At 35.7% G+C, this 27,934-nt stretch overlaps 3 protein-coding genes across 3 annotated transcripts; 1 reads left to right on the top strand and 2 right to left on the bottom strand.

Moving 5' to 3' along the window:
* Positions 1-5,438: 5,438 nt before the first annotated feature.
* On the bottom strand, positions 5,439-13,006 carry LOC147568225 (serine/threonine-protein kinase GRIK1-like). The gene is made up of 13 exons (XM_086654649.1): positions 12,676-13,006; positions 12,281-12,494; positions 11,621-11,996; positions 10,938-11,012; positions 10,808-10,852; positions 9,913-9,987; positions 7,947-8,034; positions 7,635-7,759; positions 7,418-7,513; positions 6,604-6,670; positions 6,346-6,461; positions 6,151-6,229; positions 5,439-6,049 (listed from the first exon to the last, which is right to left on the bottom strand). Exons 3-13 carry the CDS (start codon positions 11,939-11,941, stop codon positions 5,937-5,939), a joined length of 1,200 nt encoding a protein of 399 aa, XP_086510775.1. The 5' UTR covers positions 11,942-11,996; positions 12,281-12,494; positions 12,676-13,006; the 3' UTR covers positions 5,439-5,936.
* Positions 13,007-22,519: 9,513 nt separating this feature from the next.
* On the bottom strand, positions 22,520-23,707 carry LOC147568226 (chlorophyll a-b binding protein 6, chloroplastic-like). Its single transcript, XM_086654654.1, has 4 exons — positions 23,456-23,707; positions 23,247-23,349; positions 22,873-23,161; positions 22,520-22,775 (listed from the first exon to the last, which is right to left on the bottom strand). Exons 1-4 carry the CDS (start codon positions 23,647-23,649, stop codon positions 22,639-22,641), a joined length of 723 nt encoding a protein of 240 aa, XP_086510780.1. The 5' UTR covers positions 23,650-23,707; the 3' UTR covers positions 22,520-22,638.
* On the top strand, positions 23,460-27,411 carry PDX2 (pyridoxine biosynthesis 2). Its single transcript, XM_086654655.1, has 7 exons — positions 23,460-24,905; positions 25,017-25,144; positions 25,432-25,519; positions 25,610-25,683; positions 25,835-26,026; positions 26,886-26,983; positions 27,089-27,411. Exons 1-7 carry the CDS (start codon positions 24,854-24,856, stop codon positions 27,213-27,215), a joined length of 759 nt encoding a protein of 252 aa, XP_086510781.1. The 5' UTR covers positions 23,460-24,853; the 3' UTR covers positions 27,216-27,411.
* The last annotated feature ends 523 nt before the right edge of the window (positions 27,412-27,934 follow it).

Consider the following 27,934-nt stretch of genomic DNA (forward strand, 5'->3'; position numbering starts at 1 on the left):
CTTTTTAAGAGCCCATTGAAAAGCTTTGAAGATCGCTCCGCATTCACACTCTTCAGCGTTTTGACCCCGAAAAGTGAAAGCTGCTGCTGCGAGGAAATTCGCCTGGTCATCGTGCATAATGCACCCTATCCCCGCCTCATCCTGTACTGCTATAAAGGAAGCGTCCACGTTAATTTTAACAAAAGGATTAACAGGTGGAGACCAACCAATAACCTTTTCAATTTGCTGATGAGTATTCTGAGTATTCTGAAGATTAGTACTACTTTTGATAGCATCTATGATCATCATCGAGACAGGATCTTTAAACTCAAAACATTTATCGCATCTCGCTTTCCATATATGCCACAGAATAATCGCAAAAAAACTACTAATGTGATCTTCTATATCTTTCCATGAGATGATCCAGTCTACAATGTTACCGATATTACTCGAAATAACGTTAAAGTGCAGCTAAATAACCTTAGCTAAATCGCAATGTAAAAATACATGAATCATAGTTTCTTGCTCTTGACAGAATTCACAGTGATAAATATGACCAATATATTTTCCAATTCTGTCTCTAACAGATAAACTGTTGGTACAACATTTCCAGAGGAATAGTTTGATTTTGGGCAAAATTGGCAAATGCCAAATAAATGCCCATTCTTTCATATCATAAGGATAGTGTTCTGTACGTAAATAGTAGTACATGGATTTTATTGTGAACTTACCCGATTTCGTTAGAGACCATCTCGCAATGTCATCCTGCTGATCCTGTATATTAATACTTAAAATAGCATTGCAATTATCACGATTAAAGCATTGGTATAAAGTATTCGTATCCCATTGATTATTCCTGATAAGTTGCGAAACAGTCGTAAGATTACTATTATTTCTATTGGTCAGAGGAGGAGGGTAATTAGGTATCCAGAAGTCCTGCCAAATATTAATATTCGTACCTTTATTAATATCCCAAAAGGTCAAATTGGACACTTTGTCAACATAATTGGAGATGGATTTCCAAAGCCAAGAGTGATGATTTTTAGCCGATTTAGGTTTATGATCTTTAGTGAAATACTTGGCTTTGAGAATAGAACCCCAAGGAGAATTAGGATTCTTATTGAGACGCCAGACAAGTTTACACAAAAAAGCTTGATTATCAAGAATTGGGTAACGAAAACCAAGACCTCCCAGTTTTTTTGGAAGACATATGGCGGACCAATTAATAGTATGGATGGATTTGGGTTTTCCCCACCAGAAAGCTCTTTGAAGAGCTTCAATGCGATTACTTATACCTTTAGGAATGGCAAAGCATTGCATTTGGTATCGGGGAACAACCGCAGCTATTGTGTTAATAACAATAGAACGACCAGCTTGGGAGAGAAGAGAAGTTTGCCACTTGGACAACTTATTCTGGATTTGGTTAACGAGGGAAGAAAAGACTCTCTGTTTATTAGCTCCTATGAATAGATGAGTGCCAAGATATTTATCAAGATTAGAGGATTGGTGCACTTTCAAATTCCGGATAATAATACGCTTGAATTTAGGATGAGTGTTTTTCGAGAAGAAGATAGTAGATTTGTCAAAATTAATCATTTGGCCCGAAGAAGAACAGAAAGTATCCAGAATGTGCTGAAGCGAAGAAATGTTCTCCAGAGAATTTTGCCCAAAGATGATGCAATCGTCGGCAAAGAGGAGATGCTTGAGATTAATGTTGGTACGCGGGATAGGGAAGCCTTTGAATGGAACAGGCAACCTATTAGTTTCTAGAAGACGACTAAGGCCTTCCATGACTAAGGCGAACACGAAGGGAGAAAGAGGATCACCTTGTCTAATCCCTCTGCTAACATTAAAAGTCGGACCAGGACGTCCATTAATCAGAACCGCCATGGTGGAAGTAGAGATACAGGTGTGAATGAGATTGATCCAGTGAGTAGAAAATCCCAGACGACTCATAATAGAATCAAGAAAATGCCACTCTATACGATCGAAGGCTTTAGACATATCAAGCTTAAGAGCGAAAAAACTTTTCGAACCCTTAGTTCGCTTGAAAGAGTGGGTAATCTCCTGACTGATAATAACATTATCGGTAATTTGCCTACCTGGAACATAGGCCGACTGAAAAGGAGAAATGATATCCGAAGAATCATTTTGAGACGATTAGCCAGAATTTTTGTAATGATTTTATAAGTAGTGTTCATAAGGCTAATAGGTCTATAGTCCGACGTTGTCTGGGGAGATTTGGTTTTGGGAAGGAGGCAAATATGGGTATGATTAACCTGCTCAGGAAGAGTATTATGAAGAAAAAATTCCGACACTAAAGCTATTATATCATCTTTGACCGTGTCCCAGTTTGTCTTATAGAAGTGAGGAGGGAAACCATCAGGACCCGGAGCCGAATCAGATTTAAGCGACGTGACAGAATTGTGGATCTCAATTTCAGACGGCTTGTTGCTAAGAATTGTATTCTGATCGTTAGTAATTTGACCAACAAAGAGATCAAGTAATTCTTCAGAGATCTCGGAACCATTAGAAGTGGAGATAGCTTGAAGATTAAGAGAGAAGAGATTAGCAATCTCAGAGGCTTCTTGCAACCATGAGCCATGGTTGTCTTTAATGGTCGTAATTCGATTTTTCCGATTACGATGAATGGCTTTAGCATGGAAAAATTTAGTATTTCTGTCACCTAATTGGATATTCTCATTACGGGATTTTTCTTTCCAAAGACTCTCCTGTTGATTATAAGCCTCCTCCAATTGATTATTAATATCATGATAACAGTCCGAATTATCCGTATTCTGGAGAGCCTCTGTAAGAACACGAATCCTGTGATCCAAGTGACCAAATACAGTTTTATTCCACCTGGCCAGATTAACCGCTAGTTGGTTGAGCTTCGGTTGGATAGGAATGGAGTTGCTGGGCCAATGATCACGAATGAAATTACCACAATCTGGGTGAGACATCCAAGTCCGAATAAATTTAAAAGGTCTCTTACCCAAATTTGAAGTGGTAGCAGTAGTCAGGATGATGGGAATGTGGTCAGATCCGACTCCAGGCAGGTGAGAAACGAGAGTGGAGGGGAAATCCATGAGCCAATTATGATTCCTGAGAGCTCTGTCCAATCTTTCCTTGATAAGGGTGCCCCTAAAATGCTTGTTGGTCCAAGTAAAAGTATTGCCGCGAAAGCCCGCATCTCTTAGACCTAACCGATTAATAATAATTTTAATTTTATTAACATAAGAATGCATCTCCTCTTTGCCCCCTTCCTTCTCCGAAGGGTGAAGGATGGTGTTCAAGTCACCTATGAGCACCCAAGGGTCCATAGACTCCGTAGTCTGACTAATAAGGTTATCCCAAGGAACCATTCTATTCTTGCTATATGGGCTTCCGTAGAAGCCCGTAAGAATAAAGCTGCTCCTAGCGCTATTGTGAGTGCATTTAGCATGAATAATATGGTCGTCCTCATATAAGATCTTAACAGTGTACTCATTAGTCCAATACAAAACGAGCCCACCAGCTTTATTTTTTGGCTCCATTAAGAAATGGTTGTATTCAGCATGCAAAGGAAGTAATTTGTTAAGTTGGGTTTTGGTACTTTTGGTTTCAGACAGGAAGAGGAATTCGGGCTTATGTGAAGAGATAAGCCTATAGAGGTGTTTACGATTTAAGAATTACCCACAACCTCTAATATTCCAGGCCAAGATGGACAAGTCTGGTCTCGGTTAGTCCATACTAAACTCTAAAGGCACCACAAAACAAAAACCCAGCACACAACCCACAACAGCTAATAGAAAAAACTAAGAACTACTAATAAGCAAGAAAACAGATAAACAACAATCTAAGAGAACAGAAGACCAGAGTTACAAAGCAAGAAGAAAAAAAATAAGAACTCAGACCAACTCAAACATAGATGAAAATAGGTAGATACTCATAATAAAATTAGTTAATATGCGTAATAAATTGAAAGGATAAAGGTACTCCCCTTTGCATGTGGGTGACTGCTTGCTGCTGGAAGCCTCTCCTTTGTGAGCTTGGATGATAATGGAGGACATGGAAGAAACCCTCAATCAGCAACTAGGTTAAAGAGACTTGAAGCCAAAACCTAGATCTAGGTGGTATGTAGTAGTTTGAAGTGGGTAGGTTACTATTATTTGGTATGTTTAAATAGCTGCTCCTGGTGATGATTCGTGGATGAGAATCTTTTACTAGGTGGGTGTTGAAATTGGTTGTGGAAGTTAGGGTTACTTGGCTGAATTCAAATACTAGATCTACATGGTTTGTTAGTGTTGGAAGAGGGGATTACTTGTAGTACTTAGGTATGGATAATAGATGATCTTAGAGTTGTGATTTGGGTGAGAGAGAAAGATTGATTCTGTGATTGGATTGTGATTTTGGGTGTTTAGGTTAAGGTTTGGGTGAAAAGAGGAGAGAGCAAAATCGCCAAGACGATGACGTCACGCGAGAGCTTCTCTCTCCTAAAAAAAACCCCTATATCACTTATCCTGCCTTCTAAAACCTTCTCCTAAGTACTTGATTTTTTGTTTTTATATTAATCCTAAATGTCATACAAATGAGAAATTATCTATTTTGAACTTAAAGTATCTATATATTAACCTTCCATACTAATACATTATGCTCGCGAGTTTGGGTACAAGAGAATTTCGATTTATAATACTTTGTGTTGATAATATTAACCTCAAATAATTAAAAATTATGAAGGAGAAAGAACTTACGTTCCCCTGATCAACGAAGGAAGATATGTGAAAAGAGTTTAGGAGAAAAACTTAAGGATGACTGAAGAAGGAAAATAGTCATCACTAAAATCATGAAAAAGATTTTTTACTTGTCAATTGTTTAAGATTTTCTTTTTAGTTATAATTATATTGGGAGAAAGAAAAACGTTGTATCTTTTTAGTACTTATAAAATAAGTGCAAGAAAATAAACTCGAGCTTACTTTTTTGCACTTACTTTTTCAGAAGTGATTTTCACTTATTAAGTGAGAAAACAAACAACCTAAAATTACCGGCCCACACTTAATAAGTGCAAAAATCCGACACCCTCTAAGTCCTCTATAAAAAATTTATTTTGGCAAGAAAAAATTACTCAATTCCCCGAGTCTTCAACTCCCTAGGTATTTTCGTAACTTGTAACAACTTGAAGGAGGTTTTGCAATCACTTGCAAAAAATTTGCGACAACTTGCAAGAAGTTTGGACCGATTAGTTTCTGCCGAGTCCGTCTAAGAACTCGACCTAATTGAATGGATGGTAAGCTACAACAATTGCCTCAGTTGCCAACAACTCTTTACAAGCCCTCTAAATTTGTTGATATTTGAGAGTCCATGATTTCGCATTTATAACCACCAATAACAACTGTAACAGGATCCTCAACTATTTGTTGCATTTTAAGAGAATCAAGAACAAAGAAACCCAAATGGCAGTAAAAAAGAAAAGATTAGTGTGACACAAACAAAAGTTGATTTAATCACAAAATCAAAACTTTCCGACCTCCTATCAGAGTTTGACTGGTACAACAGGCTGGAGAAGCTCATATAAACTATAGAGTATATGATACAAGATGCAATACCAACAAATACAACGACAGATACCACTATAATCGAAGAAAGAAAGACCAGCCTGATGTCTTTCTAGGAAACCTTCTACAATCTTTACATTATACATCTAAATGGCAAGAAAAAAAGAGAAAAGGGCAAATCGAGACACTCAAGCACAAACGGAAAGAGTTAGAAAAGATTGTGGCACACAGTTCCACAAAGCAATGATCTAGAGTGTTTTCTCTACAATCTTGAAGTTTGTCTGTCTTATGGTTCGGTATTTGTTTGTTCTAACCCTAAATCATAAACTTGATGTCCTATGTAAAAATCCATACCTCAACTCTACAGAAACCATCCAAGCCTCGAATTTGGTCAGCATATGTTAGATAAAAACATTTCTCTGTTCACCGGGAACTCTTACGCTTGCAAAGGCACAAATATTGAGGGATCGGCCCTTCTTCTCCAACAATCCATGGATGTTCCGCAACAGCATTTAAGGTCAATCTGTATTTTGGATCTGCAGCAAATAGTTCAGAGGAAGACTAAATGTCTTATAACAGGAGAAGAAGAAGCAACAAATGAGGAAGATCGTGAAAAAGTACTATAAATATTACTGACCCTTGCAAAGAATTCCTTCTAGCAAGTTCTTAAGCTGTGAATTAATTCCATCAGGGATCAATATAGGGTTGTTAACAATCTGGAGCAAATGGGAAACCTCATTAATAAACCGATAGTTAGGAGTTGACCGGCAAGGAAATCCTAAAAACCGAGAATACAAGGTAATGTGATTAACCAAAAGAGAAATAGGCGTACCCTGTCATATGTATCCTGTAATGTATCTCCCAGAAACGGGTATTCCCCAAGAACTACGCGGTATAAGGTAATACCTAGAGCCCATGTGTCTGCAGCTTTACCATGATAGGTAAGACCTGCCCATAAGAAGGAAGATCTCAGTGAAGGAGTAAAAAAGAAATTCACTGTTTTTGATAAAGATACTGAATCGTGATAAAATCAAGCTTAAGGTCTTTAGCTTATTGTTCTTTCCTAAAACTTAGTAGTTTGGTTCCTCACCTACACAACATTCTGGAGCGGTAAAAACAGGGGTCCCAGGAGATCGTCGAAGTTCATCGTTATCATCCTATACATAATCAGGTAAGGGGTCAAATAAATTAATTCATATGAATGTGCATTTTATATAAATAATAACGCAGAACTATCATAATGTCTCCTGCAGCGAAACATAGGAAGCAACAATAATGGACCTGTGATTTCAAATCCTCATGCTCGAATCCTGATTCTAACGGTTTAACGGAAGTTCCTGAATTATTCAAGTCTCACAGGTTGTGGTATTTCCTATATGATAGGACCACCCCCTTTCAGAATTCAGTTGTACACACTAATAAACAACAGTGTAACAGAGCTATAGTCTCAACAGGAATCCCCAAGTCAAAAAAAGTCCCCCGTAATCTAAGCCAAACAATTAAGCACGGATTGTTGGACTCATGAAGCCGAATAGTGTCATCATAACACCAAAGAGATTATTCATCCTTGACAAGATAATCCAAGCTTTAGCTAACACATCATTATCTTATCTGCATGGTTCACTTGAAACTATTGCCTTGCAGTGTCAATGAAGTTAATCAGCACTTCTCTGACAACCATGCATTCAAAATTCAAGGTTAACCTGTGCCGACCTGGTAAGAGGAATTCCTTTCAATAAATCTTTAACACTTGGTCTCTTAAAAGGGCACCTTTAACCAAAGTGCATCAATAATTTTTGTGGATGTGGTCATTCTTTGCTCTTTGACACTCGCAAGCAAATCGTTTTTTCTAAAGCATCTAAGTATCTGGAAGATAGAAATTTAACAAGAGAAAGAAATAATACCTCGAAGACCTGGCTGACACTAAAGTCCCCTATCTTCACAGTGCCGGAACTCGTAACCAAAAGGTTATCAGGTTTAATGTCCCCATGCACTATATTCTGTTAATGAGGCCAAACATTTGAAACCATTACAATTTAGATACACAATATTTTTCATTTACTTATTCACATAAGAATCGTACGTTATGAAACATCGAAGGAAGTAAAACATGTCACATACATGAGCATGGAGATACATCAACCCGGCAACAACGTCCCTCGTGTATTTTCTAATAGTATTTTCATCCAAGCGATCTGGTGGCCCAGAACCTTCTGAAGCCCATTTTCCTTCCACATACTCAAGAACTATAAAAAGACAAAGATTTTACAACTTAGACCACACATTATTTGGTCATTGCTTTCCTATGACAGGATCTGTTCTTTTATTAAAAAAACTCCTACAGTAGGATCTTAACATGAAGATAAAGGATACATAAAGCAAATAAGATTTAAGTGCATAAAAAGCCTAGAAAAACAAAGAGTCAATGAATACCCATGTAGAATTTATCAGTGTTGGGGTCATCAATCACCTCAACAAGATTGACTATGTTGGGATGGTCCAACATTTTCATGATCAAGACCTGCAATAGAAGAGAATCAAATGACCTATTAGTAACAATCAAAACCGCTGTAAGGCACAATAAAGAGAAAGCAAATGAAAAAGTTGTTTAAAAAAAACCAAAGATCTCTAATTGCCGAGGAGACTTTCAATTAGAGGTTTGGAGAACACTCTCTAAGTAAGAGTTACATACTAAGGTGTCATTATCTGAACCGTAGATTAAAACCATTGAGATTTGTTATGAAAAAATGAACATTGATATGTGGCTTAGAACAGTCACACATCACTAGGCAAAGAAATTATGTGTTCAAAAGAACTATTGGTGTGTTTGGATGACTGAATCATGAATCCGCGGATTCATGAGTCCTTGGAATTCATGATTCCACGGATTCATGAATCCAAGTAATAATTTTTGGTTTGTTTGACAACTAATAAGAATTCTATGATTTATTATTATTTGAGTATTTTTAAATGCTTCTTTAGAAAAAATATTGAATAAACCTTGTTCTCGAAACTCGTTTTTTCAAATATCGTTTCATTCGAGGAAATATCAGATTTTGGGAAAAACGGGTGTTAGAGAAAAACATTTTTTTGAAGAAAAAATGATTTTTTGTGAAAAAAATGATTTTCGGGGAAAAACTGATCTTTGGGAAAAATAATATTTTTAAAATAATTATTTTGTCGAAGGAAATATTTTTTTGTTGATTTTAAGTTTGAAATTTGGATAAATTAATCCAAAATCCTAGCAAATCCCAGGGGGTAGGGCGGGATTTTAGTCCAATACAAATTTTGGAATTAGGAATCCTTAGGATTCAAGAGTCCTAGGATTCTTGGTAGCCAAATAGACCAAGGATTCATGATTCCTACCAAATCCCACTTTTGATAGGAATCCTACTTAGAAATCCTGCAACCAAACACACCATATATGTCTTTGTCAACAATAAATTACTCTTATGCTTTCATTTCTAAGAGGTGCCATATTTCTACACCATAAAAAGCTCTGCCAAATAGAGATGCAACAATTACTCTTTTCTTTATTTCTATGAAGTGTCAATATACGTAATGGTTTTCCAAAGAGATCTCAATTATATTGTTAAAAGTGATATAATTTGCTTATTACCTGCACTAATTATACATATCAAATATTATGCTGCTAACAACTCTGGGAGCAAAAGTTGTATCAATGATGTGCAGACATTTGCATCATGTTCTTGTTAAAAAAAAGAACTTGCATGATGTTTGTCAGAAGGGGGTTTAAAGAGCAGAACCTAGATGTCGAAGTAAGCAAGGAACCATCGGAAAGAATGTTGGCACAAATGGCCCTCTCAGAAATCCTTGACATCTCAAATTAGTAGGTCATAAATGTTTAAGAGTTTAGGATAACTAATTCAAAGTCCCCTCAAGTATCATTGAAGAGAAAAGGAGATGAGGTATTTTTTTTCTTATCACTAAGCCACCTGAGACTTTCTTATAAGGGCTCAAGACTCCCAACTTCCAGGCCGCATCTCCTACTTGTTAAGAATCATAACCAGGAACTCTATTGACTTGATAACATCAAAGTGAACGTCCTAACTCCTAAGATTCTTATACTTGTGGGCGAAAAGGAAACATTGGACAACATTAGTATCTTATAGACATTTCATCTTGCACCGGGAGACTATTTTTATAACGACGCAATCATTTAGTCATATTGGGGCATGCGGGTAGAATAGAAGCTTGTAAATATATCTTACTCATTAATATATAAATTCTGTTTTTTCTTAAAAAAATAGCAATTCTGAGAAATGACACTAATGGATGACTAGATAACTGGAAATTTGAAAAGCCTCCATAGAAGTCATCCAGACAGAAAATACCAAGCAAAGTACCAGAAAGGGATAACAAAAAGTAGAGCCCAAACCTCCCGAAGAACATCAGTCATAGCAGTTTCTGAAGGTCCAACTCGCAGCTTTAAGAGATGAGACTTGTGAAAAGCCTGGAATGGAAGTAATCGATGTAAGAAATTACAAAGGGAAAATATTTAAATAACCGAGTAACCACTTCAAAATTGTTGAGTATAATTATCCGTCATACGATGCATCTATATACAAAAGAGGTCATCTATAAGAGTACAATTAAAATCACAATTTAACAGGAGCACAACAAGAGCAGCATTTGGGGTGTGTAGTTAATAAGCCATCAAATCAAACATATATAATAAATCTCAAGCACAAGGAAATCTTGGAATCATGTGACCTGGTTGTATGAAACTTGAACAATCACGTAGGTGACAACGAAAATATTCACATGAACAAAATAAAACACTGTTAGGTTTGTGAAGAGAACACCATGAGACTCTAGAAGATGAACCTTCCATAAGAAAACCAGGTTTTTCTCTCTTTTTTTTCTGTGAAAACTAGTTTTTTTGTATTTTCTTCAAACTTCATCTTGACTCCATGATTAGGGTTCGCTCATACCAGCGATCTGGTACGCGAACGCACCCTAAAAGGGTACGCGCGAACCAGATCGCGGTACGCCACTATAACCAGCGAATCTGGTAACCTTGGTTAAGAAAATTTGTTCGCCTTCTCAAGGAAAGATAGGAGACTGACAGCCGACTTACGTAATAATGGCCAAAGACAAGTCTCTAACCCAAAAGTATTGCATCGTCACCAGAGACCTATCTGATGAGAAATTTGTTTCTGAGGGTTCGCCGATGATGTTAACCACTTTAAAGCTGAGCAGAAGCATTAATAAAAACAGAGTAGCATGTTTACACAATCTACATGCTTCTCAAACAAAGGCTAAATTACTACCTTGATTGCGTATCGCTTTCCATCTTCAATGTTTCGATAGGAAACCTGTATTATAACCAATGAGGCAAGGAAATGATTTCACATGGGGAGGAAAAGAGTGACTAAAAGCAAGTCAACAAACTCAGCTTACCACTTTCCCGTAGCTCCCAAAGCCAATCTTAAACTCTCGGACATACTCGTTAACCATTTTATTTCCATGATCGTCCTGAAAAAATGTACGAAGGCGTAAAATAGTCAGAATACCCATGTTTTGCCACCAAAAAAAAATAAAGTATGAACGCTAACATAGTACCACATAGTTGGAGCCCGTCTAATTATTAGAGTAGCGAACACGTAACTATGAGGCTAAAAATAGCCAGAATAACCATGTTTTGCCACAAAAAAAAAAGATATGAACGATAATATAGTACAACATAATTGGAGCATGTCTAATTACTAAAGAAGCGAACACATAACTATTAGGATAGAAACCATATGAGTTTAGATTTCTCGATACTAATACATCAAATCACAAATTACAGGGGCAGACCACAATGCAATTAGCCAGTAACAGGAACCCACGCATCAAGTTATGGCTTTCCACCGAACTAGTTACAAAAGGCTAATCTGGGACCTAATCAATGACACCATTGAATAACTTACAAGTTCCAAAACCATGAACTCGTCACTCGCCATCGTCATGATCGTGTGACTGGATGTTAGAAGCTTAAACACAATAACAAATAGAACTGAAAGATTTGTTTTCCCCCTAAACAAGCTAATGAAGTATGATTACTTCTCGTCACAACTTAGTTTCGTAGATCTTATGTTTACCTCTGAACGAACAACCTCACAAGTCTCCTTCACAGGAACTTCCCTGCATATCATTCCACTTTGAATTTTGTGTAAGAGTATCTCTTCAGATCGTTTTGTGGGACTTTGCAACTCACTACCAATTCCATTCATATCAGTAGCTTCACCATCATAAAAACTAAAGTCTACATCTTCGACTTCATCATCCAGCAGAAGATCGTGCGATCGAGGACAGAAACTCGAAACAAACTTAATCGATCTTATGGGCTCGCATATGAAGCCAAAACAACTACAACAGCCCATTTTTTTCACTCTCGAGAAAGAATCACTCTTCGAAAACATAAAGACCTTCGACACCCTCACTATTAATTATAAACCCACAAGTCAATTTCCGTACCTGCGAAATGAGAATTAGAAAATTAGGATATAAAAGAGGAAAAAAGTCTTAATCCAATAAAAGATCAAATTATGAATTATGTTTTTTTTCTTTCTAAAATAGGGTTTCATATTGAATATTTTGTATTCAACAAATTCCCACAAGATTGAACAAACAATCATGTGGTGTATCTAATTGAATTTTCTTCCTGTATATTTTGTGCATTCCACAATTTACCCAAGATTGAATAATTAATCTTCTACAATTTGCTTAATATGTGAAGCAATAAAAATAACTATGAATACCTTGTTTGAGAGGGAATGAAGCCCAAACAAGACTTGCTATTCAAGAGGATGCCATTGACACAATGGAATGAAGCAGCTGATGAAATCGATATACGGCTTCGATTCAAGTTCAACATTAACATTTCAAGAACTACTCCACTTTTATACTAAATTGGGTTGCAGGCTATTGAAATTGTTTATTACTCCAACTGTACCTTGAGTCCTTGACCTTTTCCTAAAAAATAAAAAAAATAAATATCGTCGAATTTCAAAGCAACAGACAAAAAAACCCTAGACTTATCTTACGCCATCAATCATGAAAGAAATGAAAATGCATGTTTATCCAAAACAGTTACCAGAAGTTCGATAATCTATACAGAATCGTAAAATAAGAAACTGAAATTCTCTGTATTTACCTGGAAAATTGTACCGGTAGACAAAACTAAGCAATTTCAGTGACCTTTCTAGGGTTTCAAAGCTAATAATCTTCACGAAATGTAGCCAATTTGAAGCCCTAAAATCTATCAAGTAAATATTTGATGGAGTATTAGGGCTTAAACGCAGAGAATTTGTTAACCTAATAAGAACTGAGGTTGGAAATTACTATCTAATGAATCGCGGTGCCTTCTCTCTCTGGCTTATGTTAGTACATATATTCTAACATACGCTAAGATGCGCATATTAATATGTGAGGTTTAATTCTTGTTAAGCCCTTAATTTTGACCAGTTCTCCATATCGTACCCTCTATTACGTCCAACTTCAAGTGTGGCACAAAACTAACCAGGGAAATTTTAAATGCACTCACCATTTCTGATACATACACTCACATCTAAGGTAATTTTTGTTAAAGTCAAAGGAGATTTTAGTGTGGCAGGTAGGAAGGTAAGCGTATATCACAATTATCAAAAAACCATTCCGGTATGACTTTGAACATAATGTTTCTAAATAATTAATATTTTTATTCGGTTAGACCATACAAAACAATCCCTAACCAAAACTAGAACCTAAACAGCTGAAAACTTATTTAGTTGGGCTTTGAGCGATCAAAGAAATGATTGGCAAATGAGTAATGCTCACCCATACTTTTTAGTGATTTTTTCTTCTTTGTCTGTTGCAACAAAATCACTGGCAGGGATGTTTCTATGTGAGTGTCATGGCCCACCTGACCCTTCATAGTTTACATAAGTGCCCCTCTAACCAACCTAAACCCAATCTAAACCCTGCATAGCCATGCACCCAATGATCTAAACACCTAATGCCTAAATTATGTAAACTTGTTACCGTCCACGATTTAAGTTTCCAACCTATTTCTAAATCCTTAACAAAAAAAATCTACTTCTAAATCTTTCATCTAAATTCTTAACAAAAGAAAAACTACTTCTAAATCTTCCACCTCCCCAAATTCCAAATGAATTTATATAACTATATTATTTTAATGCTTCAACGACTAATTGATTGGGTCTCCCTATCTATCTCCTTCTCCTTCTCTATGTTTTTTTTCTTTCTCTCTCTTTTTCTCTCTCTCTCTTTTGTAAGTTTCAAATTATTGAATGAATGCATATTTTTCTGTAAGTAGACACTAAGCATTACGACTCGGACTCGGCTCGACCAGGTCCGAGTCAATTGAGTGACTCAATCGAGTCAATTTAAATCAGTCTAAGTCATTATTAAGTTGTTAGTAATGTATGTATATAATATAATAACATGATAATTCATAATTTAAACAAGTTTCAACTTCAAAACTTAAATAACTAGTAGACTTAGGAACAAGTAAAATTAAATAATCATTTCAGTAGACTCATACTCTAATATACTGTAATAGTAATAACTATTAACTAGATTAAAAAACTTGTAGACTTATTAGACTGGTACTCTAGGGCAAGAACTGAAGTCTGAAACTAAACAACTAGTAGACTATAATAACCTAACTATCCTAAACAACCATATCATCACCATCTTCTTCACCATTATCGCCATCATCATCCTCTTGAATTTCTTCTATGTGTACTCCACCTTGCGGCATCCCATATTCAGGATCCACATGATTATCCTTTTCATTCATTAGTTGATATGAACTCGAGTATGGGGTACGTGATTGACTCGTTTGAGTTCTTGTTCTTGGACCGCCAAACTCACTAGGTCCAATTGCATCACGAACTTGAGTCCAAGTTAAACTATCATCCTCCATTGGCTTGATTCATTCATCTTCTTCATCATGTTCTAACGAGAAAATGTGGGTGTTTGCCCCTTCAACATCATACCTAAGCTTGTTAGTCTACCTACGTTCTAATTTTTTGTTGTATTAGATGAACACCGTATCATTCACCTTATTTTGATGAAAATTATTTCTCTTCTTTGAGTGAATCTGAAGTAAATTGTCATATTCTAGTATTAAATTTCATCTAATTTGAACTTTAACTTATACTATTCTTAACGTAATAAACTGTATCTTACTTACATGGTCAAATGCACTCCAATTCCTCTCACATAGCGATGCACTACGTGTTAAGCCTAAGATTTTCATTGCAAACTTTCTGAGTACTGGAACATCATCACCATATGAAGTTCGTCAATCATCTCTCATCAAAGAATGAAACAATAACAATAAACTTTTAGTTTATATGAACTACATAGTTATTATAAAGTATAGACTACTAATTATGTTAAAAAAATATAGATATAAATATGACTTACGAGGTAAGACTTTGTTTTTTGTTCTTTGAGCGGGCTCTGGTCCTAATATATAAACTTTTATCTAAATATATTTTCTCAAGTCAGCATAAAATCTGATTTTGCTCCTCTGGACCAGTAACCATCTTTCTAATAACGTGATGAAATCATTGCTTAATCTCCAAATACCCAACGGATCAGTTTCGAGCTCATGAGGTGATCATTCCACCTCTTGTCAATCATTTCAATGATCTTAGTTGTTACTCGAATAGAATCTTTTCCAAAATTCCTTTGTTATCTTTTCTTTAGCGATATCCATCGCTTCGTAAATATAACTCATGCATGATTTTTGTTCTAGATCTACAAGTCAGACAACATCAACTAAGGGAGCCATTACTTGACATGAAAAGAACACATTGTTCCAAAATTCAGTTGTGGTAACAATTGTCATCATCATTTTCCCATCTCGTTCCTTTGAAAAATTTGATTTCATCCATTTTTTTGATGCAAACAATGTTTATTGTAATGGAGCTCTATGCGCATAAATGCTCTTAAGCGTATAAAAAGATATTGCAAATCTTGTTACACAAGACTTCTGCAACTTTTTTTCTTCCGTCAACTTTTTATTTAGAGCAATTGCAACCTTAATTTTTTTTTTCCACCTAAATCTTGAAGCAAGAGATTAATGCAATGAGCTGCACATGGAGTCCAATATAAGTTCAGGTATTTATTTTCCAAAAAACTACCTGCAACCTTGAAGTTTGATCCGTTGCCTGTAACAAGCTCTCAAACACAACATATGACAATTTTAATTTTTCCTCATTATTAATCACTAAATCCATGAAAGAGCAAAATAACTAAGTAAGAAAAAGTAGAAGTGATCATTTGGACTATATTTTTTGCTTCAACTTCAACAATTACTTGATCAACTTGATTGACAATGTAGGCAAAACTCTTGATATGTTCAGATGCATCAACTGACTTCAAAAAGATTATACCCTTTCGACAATTGACCAAAAATTTATGAATGATCGTCCTTTACCATCCGTCAAAAAATCAAACATGATCGAACATCCATTATCTTTTCGAATGCGCCTTGAACGGACCAACAAACTTTTTTGCTTTCTGAAGATGATAACTAATAAGTTTGTTTGACATTGACGATAAGATGATGTTGGCATGCCTATTTATGAAAATAATATTTCAACCTTAATATTTAAATAAAAGTAAGAATATATTATGGATTAACAACACAAATTTAATTACTAAATAATTATTACATATTCCATACTCTCCGATTTTAATTATCATCTCTTGGAAACTTGGATAACCTACGATATTGCACAAAATTCCAGCTTCTAAAATTCATCCTGTAATTGCTTGCCAAGCCTCTTCCTTTTTTGCTTCTTTTATTGGATGTTTTTTTTTCGAGTGTAGCTTGTTTTTTTTCTTCAAATCAGGCTTAAAATGTTTATCTAAAGCGCCTCTAACATTGCTTACCCTCTTCATCCTTTTCTTTTTACCAGGGCATGGCTCAACGTCTTCTTCTTCCTCCATTTCATCTCTTCTTATTTTCTCATCCTAAAAAAAAATCATCAATCTTTTGCTTCTTCTTTCATGTATCTATTATTTCCCCTTCATAGGCTTCTAGTTGCTTCATTATCTCAATCAAAACTTTTCGACAAGGTGCGGTGTTTCCCTTTTTATGCATAAGATGGTGTTTTCATTCTATATATCCCTCCATGCATTTCCTTCTTACATAGCTTATCACTATCTTTTTTATTTTTGGGATCTCTCAAAGTTGTCCATATCCAAGCAATACTACCTTTCTCCTTAGAAATTATAGTACCCGAAGTATTTGAAGCTTCTTTTATTAATTCATGGAAGTAGAAGCATAACAAAACAGATTAAAAACCAGCAAAGAAAGATGAAAACAGGATAACAAACAGAAAAACAAAGAAGAAAATGTACAAAAACAGGTTGTAAATAATACTTATGAAACAGAAAACGAAACAGGGAATAATGTACAAAAGAAGGTTGTAAACAATACTTATAAAACAGAAAAAGAAACAGGGAATAATGTATAAAAACAGGTTGTACAAATTTTTTATGGAATAATACATAGTAGTATATTACGTAATACATTAATGTTAACGCCAGAAATTTAAAAACAGACTAGAAGAACAGATTTTTTAAGATCAAAATCAGGAAAAACTAAAACACAAAGAAACAAATACATTCATACATTGCAAATAAAAAAATAAACTAAACTTTAGTGCTTACCTAGAAGAAGTAATCCACTTCAAGTCCTTTCCAAGCTTTCTCACTCTAAAATCTAGTTTTTCTTGCTTTTGGTGTGAATACTGTGATTCTTGAAGTTGTAGAGACTAGAGAATACTAGTCTCTAAGAAGTTATTAGTAATAGACTTTTATTTCTACAAAATCTTTTGGTATCCCAAAGATATTAAACATTTTACTAAATACAACCTTAATTGTAAGTTTCCATAAGTATTTAATATGCTTATCTTTTTAGTTATAATTTCTAATTAGATAGGAATTCGGAAATAGAATTTAAAAAACAACATTCATACTTCAAAAATAAAGAGAAAGACAATCAAACACGAGTAACCCGAGGCAACCCGAGTCACTCGGGCTAACTCTAGACTCAAGAACTCGGTGTACTGCCGAGTCCGAGCCAAGTCCCGAGTCACTCGGCTTACTCGACCGAGTCGTACTGACATCAATCTACTGTCAAAAAATTGTTTTAAGTAGGTATAATGATATAAATGGTTAGCGAGACCAATCGAATTAGTAATGACGATTCAAAAGTGACATCGAAAAAGGTTAGTCTTATTTTGTTAGTATACTAACGTTCTTACTTTTTACTATTATGTGCAACATTCGTATGATATTTTTGTTAATTTACAACCTAAAAAATCTCCTACAATCGATCAATTTTTTTAAACAAAAAAAATTAACGGAGAAGAAGGAGTTTCATCTTACTAAAAGCTCCAACTATAGATGTAACCCCTATGAAATCTCTAATAATTGAAATTAATGAGGTTGACATTGATTCTTTAGAGCGTGATCCAGGGTTACATCCCCAAATATCAGAATATAATGTTAACCAACAAGATGAAGTTAGGGGAACCTATATTAAAGCATGTCCATACCAACCTCTACTCTCAATATACCGAAAATTTGGGCTTGCCACTCATCAACGTAGCTTTCAAAATTCGTGGTTCAAATTTTTTTCCTTTATGGTTAAAATATTCTCCTTCAAAAGATGCAGCTTTTTGTCAACTATGTACAAAAAGCTTTCACTATTGATGGGTTAAAAAATCGGAAAAAGGTAAGAGACGGACAAAACTGTACATTTTTTAATCATGTCGGAACAGATTCACTTTCTTGTTATAAAGTTTCTATACGATGTTTGGAGGAGTTAATGAATCAATCTCAACACATACAACATGATTCATAATTATACTTCTCAACAAATTATAGAAAATCGGTTAATGCTCAAAACATCAATTGATGCAGTTTGATAGCTAGTGTTTAAGGCTTGTTTTTAGAGGCGACGACGACTGTCAAGGATTACTAAAACGTGGAAATTTTCTGCACATGGTAGAGCTATTAGCTTAATATAATGATAAAGTTTTAGAAGTTATGTAAGATAAAGCTCTGAAAAATGCTTCTTACATCTCACCATTGATCCGAAAAGAAATTTTACACGTTTTTGCAACTAAAGTTAAGCGAGCTATTCGAGATGAAATTGGAGAAGCAAAATTTTGTATTATGGTTGATGAGTCTCGTAATGAGTCAAAAAAAGAGCAACTTGCTATAGGTTTAAGATTTGTGAACAAAGACGGTTTTGTAGTTTAGCATTTTTTGAGGCTTATTCGGGTATCTAGTACCAAGCATTGACATTGAAAAAAGAAATATATTTGTTATTGTCACATCATAATCTTGATATCCAAAACATTCGAGACCAAAAATATGACGGTGCAAGTAATATGTAAGGTAAATGGAATGGGTTACAAGCTTTAATTTTGAAAGATTGTATGTTTGCTTATTATGTTCATTGTTTAGCACATCACTTGCAATTAACATTAGTTACAACTTTGAAAGAAGTTATACCAGTTGAACAATTTGTTACAAAATTATCTTTTATTGTCAATATTGTCGGTGCTTCTTGCAAACGTAGTGATGAAGTAAAAATGCTCAAGCTGATGAAATTGAACATTTGATCTCTATTAATGAGCTTGAGACTGAGAAAGGTTTAAAACAAAGTACTTTACAACAGAGTGGAGATATTAGGTGGAGTTCACATTTGAAGTCAGTTTCTAGCTTGATAAAAATGTTTAGTGCAACATGTGTGGTTCCATTGAGTATCATAGAGGATGGAATTACTTTTTCTGAAAGATCTAATGTGGAGATAGTGTATGAAAGTACGATGACGTTTGAATTTGTCTTTATATTGCATTTACTGAAAGAAATTGTGGAGATTACTGATTTACTTTGTCAATTTTGTAATGTTAATCTCAAAATATTGTTAATGCTATGGAATTTGTTGTTGAGTTTTGGTGTCACCTAGTGTTGTTAGCAGAATCTCAGACATCTAATATGTCTAACACTAGTTTCTAGGATAACATGCAAGAACTAAAGATGAACTAAAACGGGAAGAAAAATATCTTATTCGCTTTCCCTAGAACTTAGATTTCGACGTCTTTTTGGAAGATAAAGAGCTTCAAAGTGTAGCTCCTCTACTTGAAACGCCGAGTAGGTTGACTTGAACTCCCTTCTTAATGTCAGCTAGGACCTTATTGAAGGTTGAGAAGAAGAACTCATTTCTTCTTGACTAGATTGATAGATTGAGAGTTTTTTTCTCTAAAATCCTCTCTGCTTGATGTTGTAGAGATTGATTTTCTCTTTGAGAACATTCCACTACTTTTCTGTTTCGTAACTAGTCCTTATATAGAAACCCTATAGTCAGAATCATATTCAAACTAGGATGCAATATGGACTACATAAAAGATAAGTCAGAAACCCTTTCTGACTGGGATTCCAAGATGGAAGGGATTTCCATCTAGGGTTTCCCCTTAGTATGGCCGGCCAAATCAGCCCCCTTAGTGGGCTTGGCTTGGCCGACCCGTTGCTCCAGCCGTTCATCATATGGCCGACCCCTTTAGCTCTTTCCGGGCCTCCGTTTCGGGCTCGTTTCTTTCTATCTCTATCCGGACTCTTTCTAAATGCTTTGGGCCTATGAAATTGGATCTAATCCATCTATTTTCCAATCTCGCACTAGTCAATTCTCTCCGTTCAAGCCACCACTCTTTGGTGTAACCCATTGTAAGATCTGATCTATTTTTGCCGTGAATTACCGCAGTGCTTCGACGATCGTAGTTGACTTCTACCTAAGCACTACGATCCCTAATTCGACTGGACTAGATGATCTTCCATATTAAGTCATCGTAATCTTATTCGACAAATTACACGCGTTGCCATCTTGATCAAAGGACAATGCTTCAGAAGGACATTCCTTCAGACCGAAAGGACATATCCTTCACTTGTTTCTTCTACCATGTATTTATCCAAAATTTGAGAGATGTCGGATGAGATTTTCTACTTGCAAAAGTAAATTCTTTTTGTGATGCGCGAAATATAGATCTTCCAAATGTTGGATGGGATTTTCTACTTGCAAAGGTAAATCTGTAAGTTTTTAGAGAGATCAATCATCATCCATTTTTGGTAAATTGAAATCTGTAAGTTAATCCAGTTCATTCAATGTGAAGTTTTAGAGAGAGAAAATGAATGTGAAGTTTGGAAGAAGGAAGTTTTTTGGATTTTGATTATACCGTCATTAAGAATCCTACTGGACAGATTTGGATGATTTTGTTTTGATTTCACTTGATTTTAAATCCATTTACTTGTTTGTGAAATTTAGGTTTTGAACATATCTGGTTTATCTTAAACTTCAGATTCATTTATCTTATGTATATTCTCTGTTCGAGATTCATGGTGAATAATTTCTCTATGATTTTTTGTGTTATATTCCTCTGTGTTTGGGGCTTTTTGTTCTAAATCTACCACTGTTACAAGAACCAAACCTCACATTCATAAACTCTTGATTTAAATTCAAATCTCGTTTTATTAGTTCGTCTGAAGTGTCAGAAAGAAGAAGAAGAGAAAATGTTTCATTTTCATTAACTTGTCGCGAGAAAAGCTTCTCTTTGGTTGTGGGTAAAGGGAGTTAATGAGAGAGAAAGTTTTAGAGAGAGAAAGGGAGTTAATGAGAGACAGGGAGAGTTTTTAGAGAGAGAAATGGAGTTAATGGGAGGGAGAGTTTTAGAGATAGAAAAGGAGTTAATGAGAGAGAAAAACAAAGATAGTTGATGTCTGCAAAACTAAATGGGCTTTGGGTGAGGCGCCTTGAAAATGTGTGTGTAACAGAATGGAGGGGTAATTTTGAGAGAGAAAATATGAAGTTAATGGATCTTTGACAGTAACGGCAAAAAAGGAGTCATATGAATATTTTTGATAAAGCAGGGAGCTACGCAGGAAGCTGGTCATAAAATAGGGGGCCATCTGGGAAATAACCCTTAAAATATAGGGACCAAAATTGTTAATTAGTCATAAATTAAGTCCCAGATAGAAATGCATCATTACAAAATTTACGTGGGAGTTTGTAAGAGGACCATCACATTTACTTTTTTTTTGCTTTGGTAAAAAAATCACTTTTTTTTTGTTTTTTTGTTGAAAGTCAAAAAATCACTTGAAAGCTCAAACTTTTTCTTTTTCTTAATCAAAGTTATAATTAATTTGATGCCACGAACTGTGGAAATTACCCCCTATTAATAAAAGATTCCCACTGTCCCCCTAGTTCTAAAGTTATTCACAAATCATGAATTGTGTCATACGGGAGTCAAATCATTCCAAAATGGGCTTAATTGATGACCAATTCATTGAATTGACATTCATTGGTTTTACATTTTAATCAGTTTTTGAGTTGTTTAACTAGATTATGATAAAGAATAGACATATCCATATTTTGATGTCTCATGGGTTGCTCTATGTGTCAATCTTTGTTCAGGGGATTCATGAACATATTTGAGTCGTATTCCTGGTATTGCATTTCTCAAGTATTGGATGATCCACTTTATACGAAAATGGTTTGGAATTATCCAGATAGTCATTAACCGATTAAACGACGAGAACATTATAAGTGGGTTTTTCTCCGAGTTGTGTGCCCCTTCTGAATTTGAAGGTTTTGGTACATGTAATGGATGTGAAAATGAAAATACTTCTTATAACGCTAATAGTATGTCTCAACGGGTCATTTTGAATCTTTTCAATATCGTATCGAAGGATCTGGAGATTTACACGTGCATTTATTAAACCGAATACTTCACCATTCCGACCTGTTAATTTTGAGGCTTATCTGTATTGTTAAATGTTTTTATTATACTTTTAAATTATTAGTTTTATCCGTGTACAGATCTAATTCTTTTCTTATAATGTATGTGACAGTCTTCATTATCAGCATATGTTCGGCAGTAAATTGATTATCACACATTTTTATACTAGGACGGAGAATAGAAGTAGAAATATGGGTAAGCATACAAAACAAGATATGCAATTTAGACTCATAATAAATGATTACATGGAGTTTTACAGTGAGTTTGGGGTAAAATTTCAAGATTTAAAGTCCTCAAGGGATCACGATGTTCCCGATGTTGTTGTGCCATGGATCAGCCAAATGGGTAGCCAAATTCTCCAACGGGCCTGTTCCCGGGTAAGCCGATTGTTGAACACAGAAGCCCACGAAGGCTAACAAGGCGAGGCGACCTGAAAGAACAAATAACAGTAACTAGTTATCAGCACTATACTTGTATATGTATTTATAATATATACATAGAAGTGGTTGAATGTGTTAAAAGATAACCATTTTTTATTTCTTTGATCTTGTATTCCTTGAACTTGACTGGATCCTTCGAATAGCCCAATGGGTCGAAGGCTCCTCCTGGATACTTTTTCTTTTCAGGATCTTTCTCCATGCTTCGTTGGTGTTCGACGAAGGCAATTGAGAGGAATTCAATGACCAAGATAGTTGGAAGTGTGCCCCATGGGACTGGGTTGCCCAAGTAGGTTGCTTGCCCATCTGGTAGTGCAGCCCATTCTTGAGCCTTCACCCAATTGCCCAAACCTAATGCCTCTGGAACCAAGATCCCTGGCTGCAACAGGTAAAAGCTCATCCATTACGAATTATTACATGGTACATAAGCAAAATTAGGTCACAAGAGTGAGCTTAGTACTTACAACAGCAAGCATTGCCCATCTGCAGTGAATGAGTTCAGATTCCTTAAACCTTTCGAGGTTTTCAGGGACTTCTCCTAGTCTAAGAGGATCAAAACCAAAGTCACTGAATCACCAAAAAACAGAACACAAACCAAAAAGTTAGTAAAAGTGTTATAAACTCATATAAATTTCTTATAATCTTCAACTATAGTTCTGAAATTTTGAATTACCCAGGTGCTGAACCGTCGAGGTAAGGTGGACGAGGCTCGCCAGGCATCCACTCCGCTGACATGGTTAACCGAGACGAGCCATTGGAGTAGACACTAGGGAACGAGATGGAGGCGGCGAATTTCGATTTAGATGAAGAAAGAACAGATGGAAAAACTGTTGCTATTCCGCAACTCCTCAAAGTGTTCGATGCCATCTTTGAAAAGATGTCTGATTTGCTGAGGGAAGAAAGGGAGGTAATGGTGGTTGGTGGTGGTGGTGAATGAAGAAGAGGAGTGGTGGTGTTAGTAGTAGTAATAGAAGGGATATAGGGGAATCCTAATGAAGAATTTGATTGGCTAAGAAAATTGCCAGCTTCTTCGTCATCGATGACATGGCATATGTCAAAACCATAGGAGTGTCCACTTAGGCATATCTTATTAATATGTGGATGTTGTTTAGTGAAACATGAGATTGGATTTTTCATAGAGACCAAAAATATCTAAGTCAAGTTTTTCTCTACCAGACGTTTTATTCTGACTGAAATAGTCCTAGCCATTCATGATTTTCATGCTCCATCACTGGATTTCAAGCTAGGAAGGAAATCAAATAGTTGATATAATCACATTAGCCGATTTTATGAATCTAGGGTTAGGATCTATGATCTTGTACAAAGTGTCTGACTCAATTCCAACAACGAGGAGTACTATGACCACTTAGAGTTTGATTCAGAATCTCACTCAACGTATTGACGACACAATTTATATCTAGAATCTTAGAGCAATAGATTCTAAATAACATTATTGATGAAAATATTTTGGAAAACAATACATTAGCTTCCTAGTACGAAGTTTGACTAAAAGTCGGAAATAACTCGATCCTGATTTTAGAATCTTTGTGTTTGACTTGTGATGTTTATGTCATCTTGGCGATTGACTAAGGGTCCATTTAATCAGAAAAATCAGATTAAAAAAATGAGAACAAAATTTACAAATACAATCGAAGAAGTCGATAAGGGTGAGAAGCATTTCTTTTAAAGTTCTAACTATATGGTTGAGTTCTTTGAAGCTGGGTTAGTGTCAATAAATCTCCCTTTGCATGTGGGCTTGAGGTTTGGGCTGATGAAGATGGGCTTAAACTTTTGATGGGCTTCTTAACCTAATATTAGCCCACAATTCGTTTATTAACCACCTCATGTCATGACGTCATGGCACTAACCTAGCTTTCACGTGTTAAAAGTAAGGTTAGAATCCCTAAACAGAAAAAGAAGAATATTATGATGACCAAAGATCCAACGGTTAGTATTTTCTAATACCGACTGTCCCCCCATTTTTCTTCTTCTTCTTCTTCTTCATTTTGGTGGTGGGTAGAGCCGTGGAGTGAAATTTTGCAATAAAGTATTAAAATTTCCACCACCCACCATGGCTATCGGTGTTCTTGCTTTACAAGGATCTTACAATGAACATATCGCAGGTAAATCTACTTTCTCTCTCTCTACTTTCTCTCTCTCTACTTTCTCTATCTTTACTTTCTCTCTCTGTTTTTTACAAGTTCAAAGCTCTGTTTTTGTGGTTATGGTTTTAGTACTGAGAAGACTTGGAGTAAAAGGGGTAGAAATAAAGAAGCCTGAACAGCTTGATAATATCAATGGTCTTATTATTCCTGGAGGTGAAAGTACCACTATGGCTAAACTCGCTGAGTATCATAACCTGGTTAGCTTTTCTATCTAAATTTCACTTTCTTCTTCATATATGTGTCTATCTGTTCATGGGTAATTGATGAAATGATTTGTATTGTCTTGATGTCAATTTGAACTTTGCTTTGGATGATTGTTTGATTGAGTGAAAACCCATTGAGTAGGAAAAGAATTAGGTTTCAATTTGAACAATATGGATGTAATCTAAAACCTAGGGGAAGTTGGAGAAGGAGAAATTTGATAAGATGGGTTTGTGTTTTTTTATTTCAATTTCGAAAAATTTATTTATCATTTGATTTGCAGTTTCCTGCTTTAAGGGATTTTGTTAAAATGGGAAAACCAGTGTGGGGAACTTGTGCAGGACTTATCTTCTTAGCAAATAATGCAGTTGGTGAGTATGTTATTTCAGTTCGAGTTCTTTGTTCTTTATGGATAACCCACCATTATTTTGGAGTTTTAGAATCCAAGTTTGCTTTTTTAGGGCAGAAATCTGGAGGGCAGGAGCTTGTGGGTGGACTAGATTGTACTGTTCATCGAAACTTCTTTGGTAGTCAAGTAAGATTTTGAAACTGCATTCTTTGTTTCACTTTATACTTTCGAGTCGATAAACAAGAAAACTTTCTTCATCACTGTTTTCTTGACCGAATTGTTTTTCTCATCTACCGCCTCTAGGTCTATGTCTTTACGTCTAATAACGGATTTGCAGATCCAAAGTTTCGAGGCAGACCTTTCGGTACCCGAGCTTGCAGCTAAGGAAGGGGGTCCTTCGTGTTTTCGTGGTGTATTTATACGTGCTCCTGCTATCATGGAAGCTGGTCCGGGAGTTGAAGTTCTAGCGGAATGTCCTGTAAATTCCCAAAAGTCTCTATCGGCAAAATCTGATTCTGAAAGTCAGGAGGTTTGTCCTTTCACTCTGGTTTTACTTTCTTCTTGGATGGTTAATTAAGGGGTGTTAATATTGGGTTTTATTTTTCTTTGACGTCGGAAGTAGAATAAGATAACCAATATCATTAGCGGGATGGGGAACATCTCATCACTGAGCATAATCCGCCTTTAGTATCCTCAACAAGAAACATAATTTATTGTAGAAACGAATTTTTCTTCAACTTTTTCTTTCTCGGACATTTCCAAGTTGGCTCTACCGAAAGAAATGATCTTGATCTGTGTGAATTGGTTCCAATTGTCTACTCCAGTGTCACTCGCAACTTAACCCGACAACTGTATATATAATGAACTTCAAAATCGAATTATTCTTGCATAAATCTACTCTAAGAGACACCTATGTATTTATCAAACTGGCTAAATGGATGTTTAGGCTTGAAAATTCCTGCCTACGATTCACTTTAAACTTCTACTCTTTGTGGAATCTTATAACTGGAAATTGTACGGGAGAATCAGAGCTTCTACATTGCGTAGGTGCCGAAATTTAGTAACTAATCACCCACTGAATTTGATTACCATTATTGTTTTTCATCGAGTCATTCATATTTAGAGAGAGAATGGGTCTTTGGTTTGAAACCTTATTCTATATGAGAAGGCACACTGCTATATGCTGTCGTTTTATATTCTTGGATGGCAACCATATTCTTCAGATGCATCTTACCATTGAATTTATGGTCATCCAACTCAAAACCAATTGGCAATGAGTGGAGAAGACCTAGACATTATATTCTTGGTTAGTAGATCACCCTTCTCCCGTGTGGGACTATTCCCACACTTACTACTCATCTGAACATAAAAATCGAATAAATTTGCAGGAGAAAACCGAGTCTGAAGAAAAAGTGATTGTAGCAGTAAAGCAAGGAAGTTTGCTCGGAACTGCTTTTCACCCCGAGTTAACTGCGGATACTCGATGGTAAGCTGTTAGCTAACCAACTTACCGGGCAAGTAATGTTAATAGTCTGGTTTTTCGCGTAATTTTCTTTGAAAGCTCAGAATTCGAAAATTTTATATTTCGCAGGCATAGTTATTTCTTGAAGATGGTAGGTGAAGGAGAAATAACCCCGTACAGTGTCTCTACACCCGAAGGAGTAGATCTCATTACGATCAAACAACCACCCAAGACTGATCTTCCAATATTTCAATAGCTACTAGGCGATGATTACTGATGCAATATTTATTTTTTCGCTTTTCTTTTTAATTATATAATCACATTTGTTTTCTTCAATAAACGTGTTGTGGCAACATTGCTAAATCGCAGAAAAACGTATACGTTTATTAGCTATAGCTTGCTTGACTAAATATGCAGGCTTACTTATTGTATATAACCAAGTTCAATTTGCAGAATTTGATATCAAGGAATCATTAGAGTGCTTCAGCGGATCCTGTCGGTTTATTCAGAGGAAATTTCAAAAGCCACATTTACAAACATATGAATTCAAAATGAAGTAATAAAGAAAAAGAGTTGGAACAGGGAAGAGACAAGAACTAAAAGTTGTAGCTATTAACACAGATCCACCAACATATGTCCACCACCCCTGAATTGACACTCCCTCAACCACCACCACCACTCATCTGACACACGTCCACCTCAACCACCACCAACATACGATGGCCACCATCACCTACAAACCGCAACAACTGCCGCACGACCACTACCACCACCGCAACAGGCTAAGGGCATAACCAACGTGGGTGGGGGCCGGGCTCCCAATTCAAATTTGAAATTATCTGTCTCGAATAATATCACATTTTAATTTATAGTCGAAATCTAATAATTCATAGTCGAAATCTGAAATAAAAATTTCGCACACGTACTTCGCACACGTACATTATTTGGATCTGGGAGCCCGAAGTTGGAATCGAG

The sequence above is a fragment of the Eschscholzia californica genome, unplaced genomic scaffold, assembly GCF_041429995.1.
Source record: "Eschscholzia californica isolate CP2 unplaced genomic scaffold, dmEscCali1.0.p SCAF_1, whole genome shotgun sequence".
In the NCBI taxonomy this organism is placed as follows: Eukaryota; Viridiplantae; Streptophyta; class Magnoliopsida; order Ranunculales; family Papaveraceae; genus Eschscholzia; species Eschscholzia californica.

Bases quoted from the DNA above. Each gene is read 5' to 3' on its own strand.
- PDX2 (XM_086654655.1), top strand. From the start codon at position 24,854: ATGGCTATCGGTGTTCTTGCTTTACAAGGATCTTACAATGAACATATC. The intron at 24,906-25,016 runs GTAAATCTACTT...TTATGGTTTTAG, and splicing joins TTACAATGAACATATCGCAG to TACTGAGAAGACTTGGAGTA. The intron at 25,145-25,431 runs GTTAGCTTTTCT...TTTGATTTGCAG, and splicing joins TCGCTGAGTATCATAACCTG to TTTCCTGCTTTAAGGGATTT.
- LOC147568225 (XM_086654649.1), bottom strand. From the start codon at position 11,941: ATGTTTTCGAAGAGTGATTCTTTCTCGAGAGTGAAAAAAATGGGCTGT. The intron at 10,853-10,937 runs GTAAGCTGAGTT...GTTATAATACAG, and splicing joins TTGGGAGCTACGGGAAAGTG to GTTTCCTATCGAAACATTGA. The intron at 6,050-6,150 runs GTCAGTAATATT...TATTTGCTGCAG, and splicing joins AGAAGGAATTCTTTGCAAGG to ATCCAAAATACAGATTGACC.
- LOC147568226 (XM_086654654.1), bottom strand. From the start codon at position 23,649: ATGGCATCGAACACTTTGAGGAGTTGCGGAATAGCAACAGTTTTTCCA. The intron at 23,350-23,455 runs GTAATTCAAAAT...TTGGTGATTCAG, and splicing joins CTCGACGGTTCAGCACCTGG to TGACTTTGGTTTTGATCCTC. The intron at 23,162-23,246 runs GTAAGTACTAAG...TACCTGTTGCAG, and splicing joins GATGGGCAATGCTTGCTGTT to CCAGGGATCTTGGTTCCAGA.